The following is a 17,903-nucleotide window of genomic DNA, read 5'->3' as shown; positions in this document are numbered from 1 at the left end:
GAAAACGTCATTAAAAGTAGCTGATATATTTCCAGTTATATTTAATTTGACGGATAAATATTTGGTAAATATTTGAGAAAATTGCTATAAACAAGAACATAAGTTTTTAGGAGATCATAAGTTTTTCAATACATTTTGATTTTATATATGAATTTTTAAAATCATGGCTTTTATTGTTTTGTTTCTTTTTTTTTTGACGTCCGGCTTCTATTGTTTTGTTATGTTTTGATTCTGATTTAAATTATTTTTTCTTAAACATGTCAAAATATTTTTATAGGTTTAAATAGTTAATGCAACTATAACATAATATTGATGATAAAAAAAATATATATTTCTACTATTTATTCATAAAATTCAATTTGAATTTATATATTAATTTTTATAGATTAATGGATAGAGTATTATTTTTAACATGGTTTACCATTTGATAATATAGATAATTTACCATATGCTAAAACAAAAGAGAGAATATATTACATTCAAATCAAAGAGTTGATAAAATATATCACAAAGCAATAGAGAAAAACCAAACATAAAATGTGTGGTTTAATTTTTTTTAATATTAATACAGTATATGATTTTAGCATTTATAAAATTAACATTAGTGCACTAAAAATGCCTCAGCATGTGACTTCAACACAATGGTATAATACAGTATTTTAGTATTTATAAATTTAATACTGGTAGAAATATTAGTCTTATATTCTTATGTTATTTTTGTTACATAAAACTCTTGGTTAAGTACCTTTGTGTTAACATTATTAAAAAATAACTATTTGCTTTTCGATTAGTTATTGACAGATGAATATTTAGAGTTTAATGAACCTGAGCTATCGTTTTTCCTTTTGCTTTCGCATTGATGCACTTATTTAGGAAAATATGTTGGAAAAACAAGAATTTTAAGAAGAATTAAAATTTGTGATCCATTGAACTTATAAAAGAATTAACGAAATGTTAGCAAGTGGAGATATTCAAAATCCATATATTAACAATGACAGAATCAAATCATAAAAAAAAAATACTTAAAGAAAGTAAAATGATTAACAATATCTTAACATCAATAATAATATCTTTGAAAATTATCATCTTTGATATATCGAGAAACCATCATTTATGATGAATATGTCGGAAACCATTATCGGTATGTTGAATTTATTTATTTATTTTAGATTTCTAAAAAAATATTTTAGACATTTTTATTTAATTTATTTTTCTTACATTTATTTATTAGTCAATTTTATTTTATTTATTCAATTTTTTTTTTTAAAAAAATTCTTATTTTTATAACTTATTTATTTTATTTATTATTTTGAATAAAAAAGGAATAACCACTACATCATGCCTTTTGACTCATGGATAAACAATATCGGCGACATTTTTTTTGATGTGGTAAAAAAGTAAATTAATTTCAAAATTTAATGTGTTAGTATAATTGGTTTGATTGTTTGAAATGTGAAGTTTTTAATACCGAAATTCAAAATTGCTAACAAACAAATAGAAGACTGAAGATTATATCCAATTGCCTCCTCTAAAGGACACTATCTATATTCAATGATGTAGTTGATAGTGAAGTAAACACGAAAAGGAATAAGGAAAAAGAAGATTACAGGTAGTAGTAGTATATTACACCCACTTGTTTCTAATCTAAAGAGAACAAACTGTTCACTTAACAAAAAGGGAGAAAATAACAAGACATCTCCCTCCATCTTAATTTTCCTCTCTACTGTCTGTATTTATATATAACTAGGTTAAGACCCGCGTCTTGCGCGTGATGAATATTATATATACATTATTTTTAAGTATTATATATTTTTTACATATTATGAATAATAAATATATATTGAATAATTAAAAATTTAGTAACTATTACGTATATAATTAAATTGGTACAAATACTTAAATACATTTTATTTATCTAAACAAACACTTTTTCTATTTTATATATTATAAAATTAAATTTAAATGATATTAAAATAGATATATAGTACATTTTTAATATTGACATCTGTTAAAAAATATTTTATACTCATCTTATTTTTGATCAATTGTATTTCTTTATAACAAATTTTTTAAATCAATGATAACAATAAAAAATTTATGGGATGTTTAATAGTTTTAGTAATTTATAATTTTAAAAGCATTCAATGCAAAGTTTAAAATCTAAATATTAAGTTGTCAATAATTATTCAAAATTTTTATCAAAAAATTTCAAATCAAATTCGAAATTAAAATACTTATGTATTTTATATGGTATGTAATTTATTTTTAAAAAATATTAATATGCATATATATATATAATATTTATTAAATGAGTTTTCCTACTTATGTAATTTTGTAATCATTTATATTCTGTTATAACATAAATTTTAAACCATGGATCACAAAAATTTCAGTGTGAGATTTTTAACAACTTTAATCATTTATATTCGTTTTTTAAAATTCATATATGAAAAAATCTAAATTTTTATTATATAGTTAATATAGTTGTTTAATTTATTTTAAAATGAATTAAAAATGATAGAGAATAATCTGATTTTTATCAAATCTTTATTATTCAAAATCATTAATTGTCATATATACTTTAGTCACATTAGATAATTCCATGATTTTTATTTAAGGAAACAATGAAGAACATTTATGATTAATTTATGGTTAATTTAATAAAAAGCTTATTATATATTTATATGGACCAACACATTTTTATAAAGATTCTAAGAATGATTGTGATGATAACATGTGGCTACAAAAATATGTCGTAATGTTTCTCTTTTAATATATAAGGGATATATAATCCCCATAAGAAGATTTCTTCTACATTGGATGTTTTTTCTTCCTTTTCGATAAACCATCTAGTCGCACTTGATGTTTCTATAGATTCTCCTTACAAACAGGTTTGATCCCAAGAATCCAACAGCTCCTGCAAAATTTTCGGAGGAAGATATTTGTTAGTCTCAAGTCCATAAATACCAAACTCTGGTTTTCAAGATAGCTGAGAGAGAGTGAGCTCACCGCAAAGGATGCCGAGGCCAAGACAGAACATCATGGTGTATCCAAAGTAGAAGCTTGTCTGGAAGAATCCTGACATCTTGGTCTTTACGTAGTAATAATAGATGGAGTATAAGTAGACGTAGACAGCCGTTGAAGCAGCTGAAAAAAACGAAGTCCATTGCCAGTGATAGTTTTCTGCGTTCAGCAGGAAATAGGTTCCCACAATTGTCACACAGACCGTCACTATGACCAGAATCACAAATACCAGCAGCATGAATCCATACACGTAGTACACCTGTCAAACCCAAAACCAAAGAGGGCATCAGGAAGAGCCATTCAATTTACTCTTTCTTACTGTGATAAACCAAGGCACAGTGAGGCTCTCCTTCAAGCAGTTCAGGTACTATTATTACCTTGTAATTCCAGAAGGATGTGAAGACGAAGTACATCTCGATGAAGATGCTTCCGAATGGTAGCAACCCTCCCATAAGGGAGACAACCGATGGAGTTAAGTACCATTTCTTCTCAGGGATTGGACGTGGAATGGTCTTCACACGGCATGGATTGTTAGGAGCACCGCTCCAGTTTCTTCCAACGACTGTCCCGAGGAGGGCTAAGGGGAAGGAAATGAAACCCCAAATTACAAACACAACCACCATTGTCCCGAAAGGAATAGCCGCAAGGGATCCATAGAATATGGCAATCGTGTTTAGGAGAAAGCCGATTCCAAAGCACAAAAAGGGGAAGAGAGAAGCCGTGAGGACCATGCACTTGATCCAATGTTTACCTGAACAAATTAGGCATAGAAATGAATTTTTAAAAAATCAAAGGGGAAAGTAACACTGGAGAGATCTGCCAAGAAAATTAAGTCATACCCCCGCTTCTTGAGTACATCCCACCACTCACATAACCAGAGATAAAGGAAGTTAGAGCATAGCAAACTATGAATGTAGTGACGATTGCTCCTCTCCTGAAATAATCAAAATACGTGGTGAGAAAATTCCAACCAATAAGCTGAAGCTTGCTGCCAAAGACCACAAAATACTACCAAAAAGTAGAGGGGGATAAACAAAACGACAAAGTTAGTTGCAAGTGAAACGAGTGTAATACATACCCAACATAGAGAGTCCCCACAATGGCCATTAATATGACAAGAAGGACAAGCAACGCCAACTGTGCACCTGTGCCAACAACAGCTGAGAGAAGAACTAGACTCCATGGTGGTCTGAACACATCCCCATGCACAAGTTTCCAACCAGATTCTTCATTTACATCCCGTTCCTGTAATCATCAATACCAATGTCAGAAAAGGTTTTACAACTTCAAAAATAGTGTTGGACAAACTCCCAAGAGAGTAATAACAGCTAACCAAAATTTTGCAGCTGGGACAAATAAAAGTTGAGGAAACATACCAAGCTCTCGAGATCATCATCTTCACGAGCATACTTCGCATAATCATTTCTGAGAGTCCTCATCAATATCATTGAGACCAAACCAGTGAGAAAAATAACCATCATGAACGAGTTAAAGATGGAGAACCAATGGATCTGCAAAACGAAAAAAAAACTCTTAGAAGGCTTACAAAAAAATTATGGAAGTGTGAAATCAAAGCCAAAGCAGAAGGGTACATAAGAAGCTAAGAGTTACCTGGTGCTCAAAGAACGGATAATCCAGATATACATCAAAACGGCGAGGAAACGTGATATCTGTTGGAATCCATTGCACAGAATACGTCAGATCCACTGTCCTCCCTGCTTCCAATGGCCTTGGGTTGTCTTGAGTAAGATTAACATGTATGATCTATAAAACAAATAAATGAATAATATCACTGCATGTAGCTCACATCACATGGTATCCATATTATTGCTTAATGGCGTAGCAACAACCCACCTGGTCTTTGTTGTATTTGACAACAATGTTCTTATGTGTGTAGAGGACGTGTTTGGCGTTTTCACCATTTTTGTCAGAATGCAGCTCACCCACGAAGCCTACAGTAGCGATGAGACCGTATTAAAACTATCTAAAAATAAAAGTGAAAAATGATTAATTTTGGATATCCAAGTAAATATACAAAAGCTCATACCCCATAAAGGCAGATCATCTGAAGTTTTATAACCATCCGACGAAAGTCCACGCAAATCAGATGCCACAAAAAGAAAAGTTGTGAGAAATAACTTTCAAAGAAGTGACCTTTCCTGGTCTATTACTATGAGAAATGGTAGAAGTAAACTTATATACCCTACAACTTCAAACGATGTAAATGATACTGGTTATTGGATATTTTAGATTCTCATGACTAAACAAAGAACCAAAAGCAAGCTCAGCAAATGAAAAAAAGTTTCCTTTTTTTTTATGCTACTTCAGCAGAAACATGTACAACAGTACAAGGGAGTGTGAAACATACCCATAAAGAATTCAAACCAGTAGCTAGATTCGATGGCATCTTTAAAGTGCTTGACCTTAGCTTCATCGAGTTCAAGCTTACAGATAACATTTCTATCAACATTTTCTGTGGAAACAAAAAAAAACAGAAAAATGCATTAGAATTAGAGCACAAGTAAGATGAGCAATATGAAAGTATCAAAACATACTCAAGAACTTTATAGGGATCTCGCTGTCAATAAGCTCATTTCCACCAAGAACTTCACCGAGACCACCCCATTTGTGAACATCGTTCTGAGAGGGACGGCAAAAGGGAAGGCTGAAGTAGTTGTATGTTTCTTGTGGATTGTTATATGGCCCAACTTTGTTCACCCACAGGGTAACCTGCTCATCAGCTTGATACTGGAACAAAAAAAGAAGGAAAGCAAAAGCATGTTCAAATTAGTTTCTCTCTTCAAATTTCAAAATGATAATTTGATCATAACAGAGCGTTTCTACGTATCAAATCAACGAGAGTCTCAATCAAATTTTGATTCGTAAATCTTCCTAGAATTGCAACGAAAAAGTAAATTGATGATCCGACACTTCCAAAAACGAACAGATCCAAGGACGAAAAAGTTCAATTACAAACGCTATGAGAATCACGAGATCTACAGAAACGGTGCTCGATTTCGAGCTGTGTATAAGAAACTGAAATGCAGGCGCAGGGGAGATCGGACTCTAACCTTGTGATCAGAATCGGAGGCGAGAGCAATTGCTAGAAGAGAGACGAGGAGAAGCAATACGGCGCCGGTGGAGGACGGCATCGTGAAACCCGGCGGACGATCAGATCTGAGGTGGTGGGAATGCGTTGGAACAATGACTATGCTCGATGACTCTGATTTCAATTTGGCGGATGTTGAGAGATAAGTGTTAGCTCCCCGCTCTCGTTTCTCGGCAAGGAGCGATCAAGAGAGCGAGTGACCAAGGAAGAAGAGAAAGAGAGCGCAGTACTGTTATTTGTTCGGCAGAGATCCTCTGTTAATCACTTTGAGAGATTTTGTGTTGAAAAAGAAAACTCAGTTAATTGGGCCTATCGACCTCGAATCATGTATTAGTTTAGAGGCCCATGTGAAACTCAAAACTCAGTTTATTGGCCCATTTGGAACTCAATTTTCTTCTTTGCTGTGCACAAATGCAAAAAGCCTATCAAAGTTTAATAAATTAGATTAATTAAAGTGTTTTTCTACAAGAGATATGATGTTTAATTTTCTCGATTTTATGATTTGAGATCTTACATTTATAGTAATGGCATTACCACCAATCAGATCCACAGTTCATTTCTCATATTAACTCTCAATTTATTACCCCTCTTTGTCTATTTGTATTAAATTAGTGTATGTAATTAGGAAACAATAAAAAAGAAGCGTGTTTCCGTACAACACAACGGCGCTCAAATCAGAAAGGGAAACATGGATGTATGGCGTGGTACCATCTGGGTCCCACTGCGTTAACAAAATTAATGATCCTATTAATTAACTAATTATTTAATTAAAAAAAGGAAGCATCATGAGAGAGGGAGATTCTTCAATCTTCAATCATCATCTCCCTTTATTATTTGAAGAAAAACAAAAAAATTCGAAACAACAAAAAAAAAAAGGTCGATTCTTTGCTTTGCCTTCAAATCTCATCAAACCAAATCTCAATCAATCAATCACCTTTCCATCGTCGTTAACATCAATCCTTTTGTGAATCGCGAGATCTCGGAATCCCATCTTTGATTTGGTGGAGGTACTGATTCGTTTCTTGTCTCTGTTTTAGGATTCTCCACGTTAAATTGTCGTGCTTTCTTAGCTCATAGCGCTTCAATTGCAACGAGAATTTGTAATTAGGGTTGGCGAAGATGGAGAAGTACGAGCTGGTGAAAGACATAGGCGCTGGGAATTTCGGAGTGGCGAGGCTCATGAAGGTTAAAAACTCTAAAGAGCTCGTTGCCATGAAGTACATCGAGCGTGGTCCTAAGGTCCCCTCTCTACCTGAATATTTATGTTTTCAATGTTCTTATGAGCTGATCATCTCTCATTTCATATACCCTGATTAGCTTCTTAGCTCGTTGGTATTAAAAAGATTGTCTTTTTAGCTCATTGTAGTGCTAGTTATCTCATTTTCTGAGCATTGGCTTTGTTGTTTTTTTTGGGATGCAGATTGATGAGAATGTGGCAAGAGAGATCATTAATCATAGATCACTTCGCCATCCTAATATTATCCGATTTAAGGAGGTTTGTCAATTTATAACATGTCTTCTCCTCGCTATGGTGAAAATGAGATATCTACTGAAGTTTGCTTAACCATAGGTTGTGTTGACTCCAACTCATCTTGCTATTGCCATGGAGTATGCTGCTGGTGGCGAACTTTTCGAGCGTATTTGCAGTGCTGGAAGATTCAGTGAGGATGAGGTCAGCTTCCCATCTAATTATTGTGGCTTTGCTTTCCTTTGCTACTGTACAAGTACTATCTTTGGCTAGATTAGGAAGAAGAGAAAACATGTGAATCTTCTTTATTTGTTATCAGCGTATCTAACAATTGGTCTGTAGGGTCTACAGTCTAATCCTTTTTTTCTCTTTGTCCAGGCGAGATACTTCTTCCAGCAGCTTATATCAGGTGTTAGCTATTGCCATGCTATGGTAAGGGAAATATATTTCTATTAGATGTTTGGGATCTGTTCGTTTATCCATCCTTTGGTCTCACCTTGTGTCCATTTTTACGCAGCAAATATGCCATAGAGATCTGAAGCTCGAGAATACACTCCTGGATGGAAGTCCTGCTCCACGTCTTAAAATCTGTGATTTTGGTTATTCCAAGGTCCGGCACTACACAAAAATTATTAAGTCCTGCCATTGTCTGCTTAATCCTTTTGTTCTTCCCCACTTTCATAAAAGCACTGTCAGGTGATTTGTTTTCCTTCTTTTTATAGTCCTCTCTACTGCACTCGAGGCCCAAATCAACAGTTGGAACTCCAGCATATATTGCTCCTGAGGTCCTTTCGAGGAGAGAGTATGATGGCAAGGTAAACTTATTGCTATTACCATGCTCAATGCAATGAACTTTACCCAAACCAGTGAAACTGTCATGCTTACTTTTTTGTCTTTCTGAACAATAACTGTGTGGAAATTGGTAAGGTTTTTAATTTCTTTCTTCTTTTTCTTTCAGATGGCTGATGTATGGTCTTGTGGTGTAACTCTTTATGTCATGCTTGTTGGAGCATACCCATTCGAAGACCAGGAAGACCCCAAAAACTTTAGGAAAACAATACAAGTAAGGTTTCTTCTTTTAAGTCATGCTGTCTCTCGCGCATCCTTTTCATCAACGTGTGATCTTGTTTATACAGAAAATCATGGCCGTTCAGTACAAGATCCCGGACTACGTCCACATCTCACAGGATTGCAAACATCTCCTTTCCCGTATATTTGTTGCCAATTCACTCAAGGTATATATATACATAGAGCAAATGAGCTAAATGTTTTCAGAAGGTAGAGTTTTGTTTGACAGTTGAGCTGAGTTGTTGTTTTTGGCAGAGGATAACCATTGCAGAAATCAAGAAACACCCATGGTTCCTGAAGAACTTGCCTAGGGAACTCACAGAGACAGCTCAAGCTGCATATTTCAAGAAAGAGAATCCAACCTTCTCTCCCCAGACCGCGGAAGAGATCATGAAGATAGTGGATGACGCCAAAACACCTCCGCCTGTTTCCAGATCCATAGGAGGGTTTGGCTGGGGAGGAAAGGGAGATACAGAGGAGGAAGAAGAAGTGGATGAAGAGGAGGTGGTGGAAGAAGAGGAAGACGAGGATGAATATGATAAGAGTGTAAAGGAAGCACACGCAAGTGGAGACGTGAGAATCAGTTGATTTTTTTTGTTCGGGTTGTCGTTGGTTTGCTGAAACTTAAAAGTCTCGTTTTTGATTTTTGTGTTCGCCAGTTACAATGCTTAGCTTTTGGTTTTGGTTTTGAAGATTTGTAAAATTTGGTATAAGAAAAACAAACAGAGGTTGATCAATGAGTCCTTAGAAGGCATTGTGACATCAAACTAAATATTATGTAAATTAGATTTTTTATTTTATGAGAGGTTTTGTGTATTTTTTTGTGAAGTGAATCTTTAAATCAGTTTTTTGCTGGTTTATTATATTTCATCTGTTTTATTTTAATTATTATTTTAGCTTTACACATACATATTAAAAAATACTTAATTTTGTATATTTATAAAAAATATTATTATCTTTGCATTTAACAATATTTTAACCAATTGAAAAATAAACCGTAGAATATTGTCGATAAATTTTTTATTAAATTTCTAAAACTACACTTATTTTAAAGCAAAATTTTATTTTACAACAATTAAACTGAAATATTTTTTGAAATACATAATTATAATTAATTAACAGCTATATTAAATGTTGGAAGAAAATGAAAAAAAAAGTTAAAAAAATTCAAAACAGTACAAGAATTAGCGTTTGCGAATAAGCGAGAAGAGGAGAGAGTGAGAGAAGCAATCCCGCCATTAGAGAAACCGCGAAATCCTTAACGGCGTTTAGCTCAGTCGGTGGCGATCCTTTTATTATCATCCACTACTTCGCCTCGCCGGTGTTAGAAGCAAAAGACTCCGTTCGTTCTAAAATGTATTATTCCCTCAGCTCTCCTTTCTCAGTCGTTTCTATGGTTTGCTTTGTCACATCGATGCGATTCTTCGGTAAATGTGATGACTTTCTGTTTAGTTTCCGATTAGGGTTTCGTTTTCTGTTAGTAAAGAGAATTCTTTGGAGCAATGGACATGGTCGATTCTCGTTTCGACTTTTTGTTCTTGTGATGTGATTCTCAACTGAAATTTGATAAAATTACTGCAAATGACACTCGATTTTTGAGTATTATAGTCGGTGATAGTGTTCAATTCTCTCAGTTCTTGTTGATTATCTTATTTTTTTGTGTGTTTCATCAAGTGAGGTGTCAAGGGAAGAGAAAGTTACTGTAACCTCTTCAGCGGTCTTGAAAATCTATGATTAGTTCAAATCAAATGAGGCAAGTTTGATTTTTTCAATGTACTGTACTCTCTCTCTCTTTTTTTTGTTATTTTCTAAGATTTTGAGGCAGTTTCTCATTGTTGAATTGCAGTAGGATGAGTCTCTCTGAAGTTCAGAAACCTAAAGCTCCTCAAACTAATTGGTCAGAACATGTAAAGGTGCTCGATGGAAGTCCATCTTCGGTCACTAAGCATCTGAGCTCCAATTTCCTTTACGCTCTAGAAAGTCAGAAGCCCGGTAGATGCAGAGATATGGCTGCAAGGTATTATGTCTATATGTACTTCATTCTTTCGACAACATTCATCTCCTTGTGTCTACTGTCGTTGTTCCTTGGCTTGCTTTTACTTTGGATTACGATAGCTTTCCACCATATTGTAATTTATCTCGATTTTCTAGCATCCTGTAGGGATCTTTGTGCCAATGCGTGTTTTGTTTTCCTATTAGTAGTTTAGGTTGATTCTCATAGTTCCAAACTACCCCTGATAAGATTGTTTGTGATAGCACAGTATTTCCCTATGATGTCTCTTGTAAGAATATGTCTGTGATGGAGAATCTTGTGAGATTTTCTTAGTCTTCTTCATTGCTTTGTTTACAACTAAGGGATTCATAAGTATTTAAAAAGCTTTGCCCTCTCTCTCTGTCTAGGTCAATTGCGTTTCCCAGTGTCAATGTGCATACTTTGGCGCACCCGCAAATTGCCAAGGTAATATTGTTGAAGACAATGTGTGATGGTAATTATATGTTTTTCTTTTTCTCTATCCATTCTTGTATTTCCCTAGTTTCTGATTGAACTTCCCCTTTTTGATCTTTTCGTCAGCTGTTCATATATGTTACTTACTGGTATCTTACGTTGACAGGCTTGGCGTGCTCTTTCAAGTCTCTCAATAAATAAGACCTACCTAAGACCTGGAATCACTCCCCCGGTTGATGATAGTGGCACCAATGGCTCATATTCTGCAAGAGAGAGTTCCACTGTGAAAGTTACATCTAGCACTGGTGGTTCTTTTTATTCAAACAATCAACAAAATCAAAGTCAAATGGGTGTACCAGGAACTGGAAGATACTCTCACAGCTTTCCTTCCTCTGTCCCTGGTGATGATAAAAGAGCTGCTGAAAAGTTTTCACGCGTAAATGATGAGGTCAGAGAACCAGAGACCAGTTGCGCGCATTCAAATGGTGTGGAGAAACCATTCAGGAAGTCTGCTTTGGCAGCGGAGCAGTTGGAATCTGGAGAAGCATGTCTTGATGAGATTAATGATGACATACTTCAGGTATGTTACCAGTTAAAGTAGCACATAGTTTTTCAGTCTTGTATGTGTAGTATCTGTAAATCGTAGCATGTTTCGATGACAGTAAAGATCAAAACTACGTATAGCTTACCCTGTAGTTTTAATTGTTACCCAGTTCGGATCTGGGAAGAAGTCTTTTCATAGATGCTTGGCTTTGTGGTGAAAATATGTCAACTCAAGCATGTTAACACGTTGTGATGCAGAATATTGATGTCGACCAAATTTTGATGGAACACTACCAATCAACAAGTACCCCACAACCATCTGTATCTAGTTTTCCATTGAGAACTCCACCTGTGGATAGAAGTGCTTCCAGTAGAGAAGAGGAGTTCTGTCTGCCTCCTGAACTATGTTGCAACTGTAGTCATGGAATAAAGGTAGGACTAATCATTTCCTCTCTCTTTTAATGTCTCTTAAATTTTGAAACCTATTGGTTTTCTCATTTTGTTTCATGTTGGTATCTCCTCAGCTAGGGCTTTGTCCTGAAGCGTCAACCCATTTGGAACAAATGAAGAACACGTTGATTGCGATATCAAATGAACTCCTTGACGATGATACTGATCTGAGTCCTGATCGTATTCAAGAGCTTCGTCAAGAGAGGTCTATATCCAAATCAATTTTGTTTCCATTTTCTTGGCTGTTAAATTTGCTCCCTTTTGGTATACTACCCTGCAAAATCTATTAGGAATAATAGAGCAAAAAGAGATCAGGGCTAAAGAAATAATGGACAATAAATCCATTTCTTGAGTCCGAGTATTAAGGGTGTCACAACTGTGAGTATGCCTTGACTTTTTCGTCAGTTCTAATGTATCACAATTTTGCTAGGTTACAGCTGAAGAAGCAAATTCAGCAGCTCGAGAACCATATCCGAGATAAAGAAAGGGAAACCTCTAAATTTTTGTCATCTACAGCTACTCCTTTCCAGTATGAAACACCTAAAGCAACAAATCGAAATATGGATGATCCACAAACTGATTCTCGAGCAGAGTTTAGTGAGCAAGGCGGTTATGCATCTGGTAGCTGGAACATGCCAAGAGATTCTTCATTTTCTGTAGATAGGTATGGTCTTTCATCTGCTCCTGTAGAGAGGGAGCAATATGTTCCGAGGATTATCGACGTGAAGTACACCGAAGGTTCAAGTGACAAAAAGTGGAGCAGTCGTGAATTTTCTTGGACGAAAAAACTAGAGGTGATTTTCTGAGTTTCTATTTTCTTTGTTCACTTACATAGTTACATCCATGTGCTCATATGTTTCCTTGCAACGTTCAGGTCAGTAACAAAAAGGTGTTTGGAAATCACTCGTTTCGACCTAACCAGAGAGAAATCATCAATGCAACGATGAGTGGCTCTGATGTTTTTGTTTTGATGCCAACTGGAGGAGGAAAGAGTTTGACATATCAGGTCATTATACTTGCAATACTTTTCAATGTCGCTTTTAATTCTTCAACCTATTTCTTGTTTTTCACTGGGATATCGAATATATCATATTCAAAAGCGATGAAAGTTTCAGGTTGTGTTCTCCAAACTGTTTTCTAACATCTTTCTTTTGCAGCTCCCCGCTCTGATCTGTCAAGGAATAACATTAGTCATTTCTCCACTTGTGTCACTTATTCAAGACCAGATAATGAACCTATTGCAGGTGAATACTTCAGCAACCCCCAGAGATTCTACTGTATCTTCTGCTTCATTGATAATTATTTTTATAGAGGATTTTTTTTTTCTGAATCATGGTTACAACTTACAGGCCAATATACCCGCTGCTTCCCTAAGTGCCGGCATGGAATGGGCTGAACAACTGAAGATCTTTCAGGAGCTTAGTTACGAGCACTCTAAGTACAAATTACTATATGTCACACCCGAAAAAGTGGCACAGTAAGTTGTTATTTTATTTTTATAAATACTCTCGTTCTCTTCTTTTCTTTTAATATATGTTCTGTATTCCTCTTTTACTACTTACTAGCCGCGGGTAGGATATATCGTGGCCTATGATTTATGCAGTTCTACCATAGGTTTCTTATAATTCTAGATTGGTTATTAGCATGTTATGGACAAGTAGTGCAAGGTTCGCCTCACTGATTGATATTACTGGTAACACGTAGCTAAGAAGTATTTATTTCTTGACTACAGGAGCGATTCTCTTTTGAGGCATCTAGATAGCTTAAACTCCCGAGGTTTGCTTGCTCGATTTGTTATTGATGAAGCTCATTGTGTAAGCCAATGGGGGCATGACTTTCGACCAGACTACCAGGTTAGACCATCCAAAGCTTCAATCAAGGCACTTCTTTTACTTTTTGAGAAGCATGTCCTTCCTTTTTACCCACCAAGAATATTGTGGAATATGCAGAGTCTTGGTATTCTGAAGCAGAAGTTTCCTAACATTCCCGTCTTAGCTTTAACAGCTACCGCAACAGCCAGTGTGAAAGAAGACGTTGTACAAGCCCTTGGCCTTGTCAACTGTGTTGTGTTCCGGCAAAGTTTTAATCGACCAAATCTTTGGTAAAGTAACATTAACTAAAAACAGATGTTTATGCATATATTCCGAAATGCTGCTTACCCCGAAATTTGCAGGTATTCCGTTGTTCCCAAGACCAAAAAGTGTCTAGAAGATATTGACAAATTCATCAGGGAAAACCATTTTGATGAATGTGGAATTATATATTGTCTTTCAAGAATGGACTGCGAGAAAGTTGCTGAAAAGTTGAAGGTTGGTCATTTGTATATTGAGGCTTTATCATGTCTTGTGCATACTACAAAATATCATTGATTGTTTAAACGTAGAAATGGATACCATTTCAGGAGTTTGGTCATAAAGCAGCATTCTACCATGGCAGTATAGAGCCTACTCAACGTGCCTTAGTACAGAAACAATGGAGCAAGGACGAAATCAATATAATATGTGCTACTGTTGCCTTTGGAATGGGTACTGGTTTTTGCTTATATTTGTTTTAATTTTTGGAATTTTGTTGCCCATTAACATTGTACATTCCAGGAATCAACAAGCCTGATGTCCGCTTTGTTATTCATCACTCGCTCCCGAAGTCTATAGAAGGCTATCATCAGGTATGGAATTGTACTGTGCAATCAGCCATGAAAAGCTTGTTTAACTATTTGCACACAAAGATACATAAGATTCTTTTTTAAAACCAAGGAATGCGGTCGTGCTGGCAGGGATGGCCAGCGGGCATCTTGTGTTTTGTATTACGGTTATGGTGACTATGTAAGTTGCATGTATTCTAACATAATGAATTTTTTTTCATCGTTCATCTTTCTGGTCTTGGTCATGTTTCTTATCCACAATATTGTTTTAGATACGAGTAAAGCATATGATTAGCCAAGGAGGAGTTGACCAAAGCCCCATGGCAGGCGGTTATAATCGTGTAGCAAGTTCAGCGAGGTTACTTGAAACGAACAGTGAAAACCTTCACCGCATGGTACTTAACGTGAATATTCCTATTATTTGCTTTTTTTGAAGTTATACTTGCTGAGATATTTCTCCAAAATTTATTGCTTCAGCTTAGGTACTGTGAAAATGAGGTGGACTGCCGACGTTTCCTACAACTAGTCCATTTTGGGGAAAAGTTTGACTCCACAAACTGCAAAAATACGTGTGATAATTGTTGCAGTAGCCAGAGTTTGATTGACAAAGATGTCACCTTGATTACAAGGCAACTGGTATAGGAATTTTTTTTATTGTTTATCGTGTATATCTCACTTGGTGGATGTGTTGTTAATGATCAGGGCTATCTTCTGTGCCTTGCACAGGTTGAACTGGTGAAGCAAACAGGAGAACGGTTTTCTTCGTCTCATATTCTTGAAGTCTACAGAGGTTCCTTAAACCAAATGGTATGCACAAATAAAAATAATCTGCATCTCTTTCAAGTTTTAGGGGATATCTTTTGTGCTTGGTACTAACTGTTAATATTAGCCTTGGGTTTTCCATCCCATCAATCCAATCAGTGTGTCTCAATCTCTTGCAAAATAATTGTCTTCTTTGCGTGTAGGTCAAGAAACACAGACATGAGACTTTGCAGTTCCATGGAGCTGGAAAACAGTTATCGAAAATTGAAGTCTCTCGTATCCTGCACTATCTCGTAACCGAAGACATTCTTGTGGAAGATGTTAGGAAAAGTGATATGTACGGATCCGTGTCATCGCTGCTCAAGGTACTTAATTTTAATATTTTCCTCTTGGCTTCTCCCTCTCTTTGATGATTAAAGATGATAGTAAGCAGCATGGAACCCTGGTTGTCTGTGTGTATGCATATAACATTTGTTCTTGAAGCTGTTACACACCTAACGTCTGTTTACCTATCTGTATCTAGGTGAATAACGCAAAGGCTGCCTCACTCTTTTCTGGAAGCCAGACTATAATGATGAGGTTTGGCTTTGTACTTGAGACATATCTTTCTTTTAAGGTTCACTTAAACTAGGTTCAAGAAAATCATTGCATTTAGTTATGTTTAATGTGTTACGGGACATGTTAAAGATAACTTTAGCAAACACTTCTATATTCTGTTTCAGATTTCCTTCTTCTGTAAAAGTATTAAAAACGACTAAGCCGGCGCCGACCCCTGCAAAAGCTCCGGTAACATCAGCAGATACTCCTCCAGAAGATTTGGTATATCACTTTGTAGTTTAATCTACCACATTGAATTGTTGAGAAGTTGGTTTGTTGATGTTTTTCTTCTTTAGAATCTCTCCGCCATCATGTACACAGCGTTGAGGAAGCTTCGTACGCTTCTTGTCAAAGAAGCCCCTGACGGTGTCATGGCATATCATATATTTGGGTAACCATTCCGCTTCTCATTTTCCACGATCTTCCAAATTCTTTACCTGATCATGGTGAATGTGACTTGTACCTTTTGTTTTGTGGTGGCAGCAACGCAACGCTTCAGCAGATAAGCAAGAAAATTCCAAGAACCAAAGAGGAACTCTTAGAGATAAATGGACTTGGGAAGTAAGTTATTTTTAGCTTTCAAAACCTGTATTCGTCTCGTTATCATCATCACAAGGCAAATGAATAAAGAGTATGATGATGGTGTGCATCTTTCAGGGCCAAAGTAACCAAGTACGGTGACCGTTTGTTGGAAACAATAGAGTCAACAGTCAACGAGTACTATGGAACAAGTAACAAAGACTCCATGATTAGTCCAGATACAGGGAAGAGGAGAAGAGACGAGAATACAAGTCCGAATGTAGCCGATGATGATGATGATTTCGCAGAGATGTCAATCCAGTCCTGCAAGAAAACAGCGAGGAACAAAAGCAATGAGATTGGTATGGTCGTAGAGAAGCTAGATTTTGATTTTGAAGACGAAGATGGGTCGGAGTTACGTCCGGAGGGAAGAGTGTTACCTTGGTGAGGTTGTAACCATTGTGAAATTTTTAATTGTATAAAAGTTTTGCTGTATTTTTTTTTGTAAACCTTTATAGTCTACTTTGTGGTGTACGTCAATGTGAAGTAGATTGTTGAAATCTTTGGTGATCTGTAAGAAATGATATTCCATCAGATTATTACATGAATAGTAGAATTGACATTTTTTTCATAAAACGTTTTTTTAAGGAATAGTTTTTTTTTCACAAAGAAACGATTGGAGGTATTACCTAAATAAGATACTTTGCAACGAACTGTACGGCAGGAGACCGACAAGGAACTGCACAGCCCCACTTCCCTTCTCTTCATACCTTGCGTGACACCCACTCCACTACTTTTTCATATTTTAATCAACTTCTTAGTCTTGTTACAAAAAAAAAAAAAAAAAAAAAAAAATCAACTTCTTAGTCTATTCGAATACTTGTTGTTCGTTCGCAATGTAAGAGACTTTAGCAAGCAATGCATGGGTCCATGTTTAGTAAAATAAAAAATGAAATAAATAAATTTAAAGGTCTTATCATCGTTTGTCTTCTTCAGTTGTGCTGTCACAAGATCGTTCCTCTTTGTTCATATCTTTTCTAGTCTCTGACGTCAACATCGTCCATAACTAAATTCAGTTAATTACAAACCCTCAGCAGACAAAAGAAAAATTGTTTATATGGTCGGGCTTTTGTATCGATAGATAACTAAATCTGAGCCTGGGCGGTGCAATTATCTTTTCCGAGTTTCTTTTTTTGTACAGATTTTATGTGATTTTATTGGGCTTCTTCTGTTGTCTTTCCCTTTGAAGGAGTATATAAACAGTAGTGACTTGTCT

General features: G+C 35.6%; 3 protein-coding genes across 8 annotated transcripts; 2 read left to right on the top strand and 1 right to left on the bottom strand.

Moving 5' to 3' along the window:
* Positions 1 to 1,500: 1,500 nt before the first annotated feature.
* On the bottom strand, positions 1,501 to 6,400 carry LOC103843272 (transmembrane 9 superfamily member 1). Of its 3 annotated transcripts, none has more exons than XR_004451388.1 (13): positions 6,096 to 6,176; positions 5,580 to 5,772; positions 5,393 to 5,497; positions 5,072 to 5,089; positions 4,879 to 4,976; positions 4,636 to 4,788; positions 4,401 to 4,535; positions 4,103 to 4,269; positions 3,864 to 3,958; positions 3,402 to 3,775; positions 3,010 to 3,283; positions 2,784 to 2,917; positions 1,501 to 1,740 (listed from the first exon to the last, which is right to left on the bottom strand). XR_004451388.1 is itself a non-coding variant. In XM_033280021.1 (12 exons), exons 1-12 carry the CDS (start codon positions 6,174 to 6,176, stop codon positions 2,850 to 2,852), a joined length of 1,761 nt encoding a protein of 586 aa, XP_033135912.1. In that variant the 5' UTR covers positions 6,177 to 6,400; the 3' UTR covers positions 2,686 to 2,849. The 3 variants fall into 3 exon arrangements, 1 of the variants encoding a protein (XP_033135912.1); XR_004451389.1 differs by having other exon boundaries at positions 1,501 to 1,743; positions 2,785 to 2,917; XM_033280021.1 differs by lacking the exon at positions 1,501 to 1,740 and having other exon boundaries at positions 2,686 to 2,917; positions 6,096 to 6,400.
* A 491-nt stretch (positions 6,401 to 6,891) lies between these two features.
* LOC103843271 (serine/threonine-protein kinase SRK2A) lies at positions 6,892 to 9,517 on the top strand. Its single transcript, XM_009119975.3, has 10 exons — positions 6,892 to 7,140; positions 7,242 to 7,372; positions 7,554 to 7,628; positions 7,704 to 7,805; positions 7,980 to 8,033; positions 8,119 to 8,211; positions 8,324 to 8,416; positions 8,560 to 8,664; positions 8,738 to 8,836; positions 8,925 to 9,517. The coding sequence occupies exons 2-10, from the start codon at positions 7,253 to 7,255 to the stop codon at positions 9,255 to 9,257; spliced, it is 1,074 nt and encodes a 357-aa protein (XP_009118223.2). The 5' UTR covers positions 6,892 to 7,140; positions 7,242 to 7,252; the 3' UTR covers positions 9,258 to 9,517.
* Positions 9,518 to 9,715: 198 nt separating this feature from the next.
* LOC103843270 (ATP-dependent DNA helicase Q-like 4A) lies at positions 9,716 to 17,425 on the top strand. Of its 4 annotated transcripts, XR_004451387.1 has the most exons (27): positions 9,718 to 10,025; positions 10,344 to 10,422; positions 10,516 to 10,686; positions 11,070 to 11,127; positions 11,282 to 11,695; positions 11,917 to 12,090; positions 12,183 to 12,313; positions 12,539 to 12,902; positions 12,983 to 13,114; positions 13,266 to 13,352; positions 13,458 to 13,585; positions 13,841 to 13,961; positions 14,058 to 14,209; positions 14,282 to 14,417; positions 14,510 to 14,633; positions 14,703 to 14,773; positions 14,862 to 14,930; positions 15,022 to 15,144; positions 15,227 to 15,385; positions 15,476 to 15,556; positions 15,715 to 15,876; positions 16,035 to 16,090; positions 16,234 to 16,330; positions 16,405 to 16,499; positions 16,592 to 16,669; positions 16,766 to 17,175; positions 17,221 to 17,425. XR_004451387.1 is itself a non-coding variant. In XM_033280019.1 (26 exons), exons 2-26 carry the CDS (start codon positions 10,400 to 10,402, stop codon positions 17,073 to 17,075), a joined length of 3,483 nt encoding a protein of 1,160 aa, XP_033135910.1. In that variant the 5' UTR covers positions 9,716 to 10,025; positions 10,344 to 10,399; the 3' UTR covers positions 17,076 to 17,254. The 4 variants fall into 4 exon arrangements, 3 of the variants coding, with proteins under 3 accessions (XP_033135910.1, XP_009118221.2, XP_009118222.2); XM_033280019.1 differs by having other exon boundaries at positions 9,716 to 10,025; positions 16,234 to 16,297; positions 16,766 to 17,254; XM_009119973.3 differs by having other exon boundaries at positions 16,766 to 17,254.
* The last annotated feature ends 478 nt before the right edge of the window (positions 17,426 to 17,903 follow it).

The sequence above is a fragment of the Brassica rapa genome, chromosome A09 (genome assembly GCF_000309985.2).
Source record: "Brassica rapa cultivar Chiifu-401-42 chromosome A09, CAAS_Brap_v3.01, whole genome shotgun sequence".
In the NCBI taxonomy this organism is placed as follows: domain Eukaryota; kingdom Viridiplantae; phylum Streptophyta; class Magnoliopsida; order Brassicales; family Brassicaceae; genus Brassica; species Brassica rapa.
This window is presented reverse-complemented; position numbering and strand designations above follow the sequence as displayed.

What these genes read in the sequence shown, in the direction of transcription:
- LOC103843271 (XM_009119975.3), top strand. Translation starts at nt 7,253, where the DNA reads ATGGAGAAGTACGAGCTGGTGAAAGACATAGGCGCTGGGAATTTCGGA. An exon ending in ACATCGAGCGTGGTCCTAAG is followed by an intron (nt 7,373 to 7,553) that starts GTCCCCTCTCTA and finishes TTTGGGATGCAG; the next exon opens with ATTGATGAGAATGTGGCAAG. An exon ending in TTAGCTATTGCCATGCTATG is followed by an intron (nt 8,034 to 8,118) that starts GTAAGGGAAATA and finishes ATTTTTACGCAG; the next exon opens with CAAATATGCCATAGAGATCT.
- LOC103843270 (XM_009119973.3), top strand. Translation starts at nt 10,400, where the DNA reads ATGATTAGTTCAAATCAAATGAG. An exon ending in ACACCCGAAAAAGTGGCACA is followed by an intron (nt 13,586 to 13,840) that starts GTAAGTTGTTAT and finishes TCTTGACTACAG; the next exon opens with GAGCGATTCTCTTTTGAGGC. An exon ending in CCTTGATTACAAGGCAACTG is followed by an intron (nt 15,386 to 15,475) that starts GTATAGGAATTT and finishes TGCCTTGCACAG; the next exon opens with GTTGAACTGGTGAAGCAAAC.
- LOC103843272 (XM_033280021.1), bottom strand. Translation starts at nt 6,176, where the DNA reads ATGCCGTCCTCCACCGGCGCCGTATTGCTTCTCCTCGTCTCTCTTCTA. An exon ending in GATCCCTATAAAGTTCTTGA is followed by an intron (nt 5,498 to 5,579) that starts GTATGTTTTGAT and finishes TTGTTTCCACAG; the next exon opens with AAAATGTTGATAGAAATGTT. An exon ending in GTGGGGACTCTCTATGTTGG is followed by an intron (nt 3,959 to 4,102) that starts GTATGTATTACA and finishes TGATTATTTCAG; the next exon opens with GAGAGGAGCAATCGTCACTA.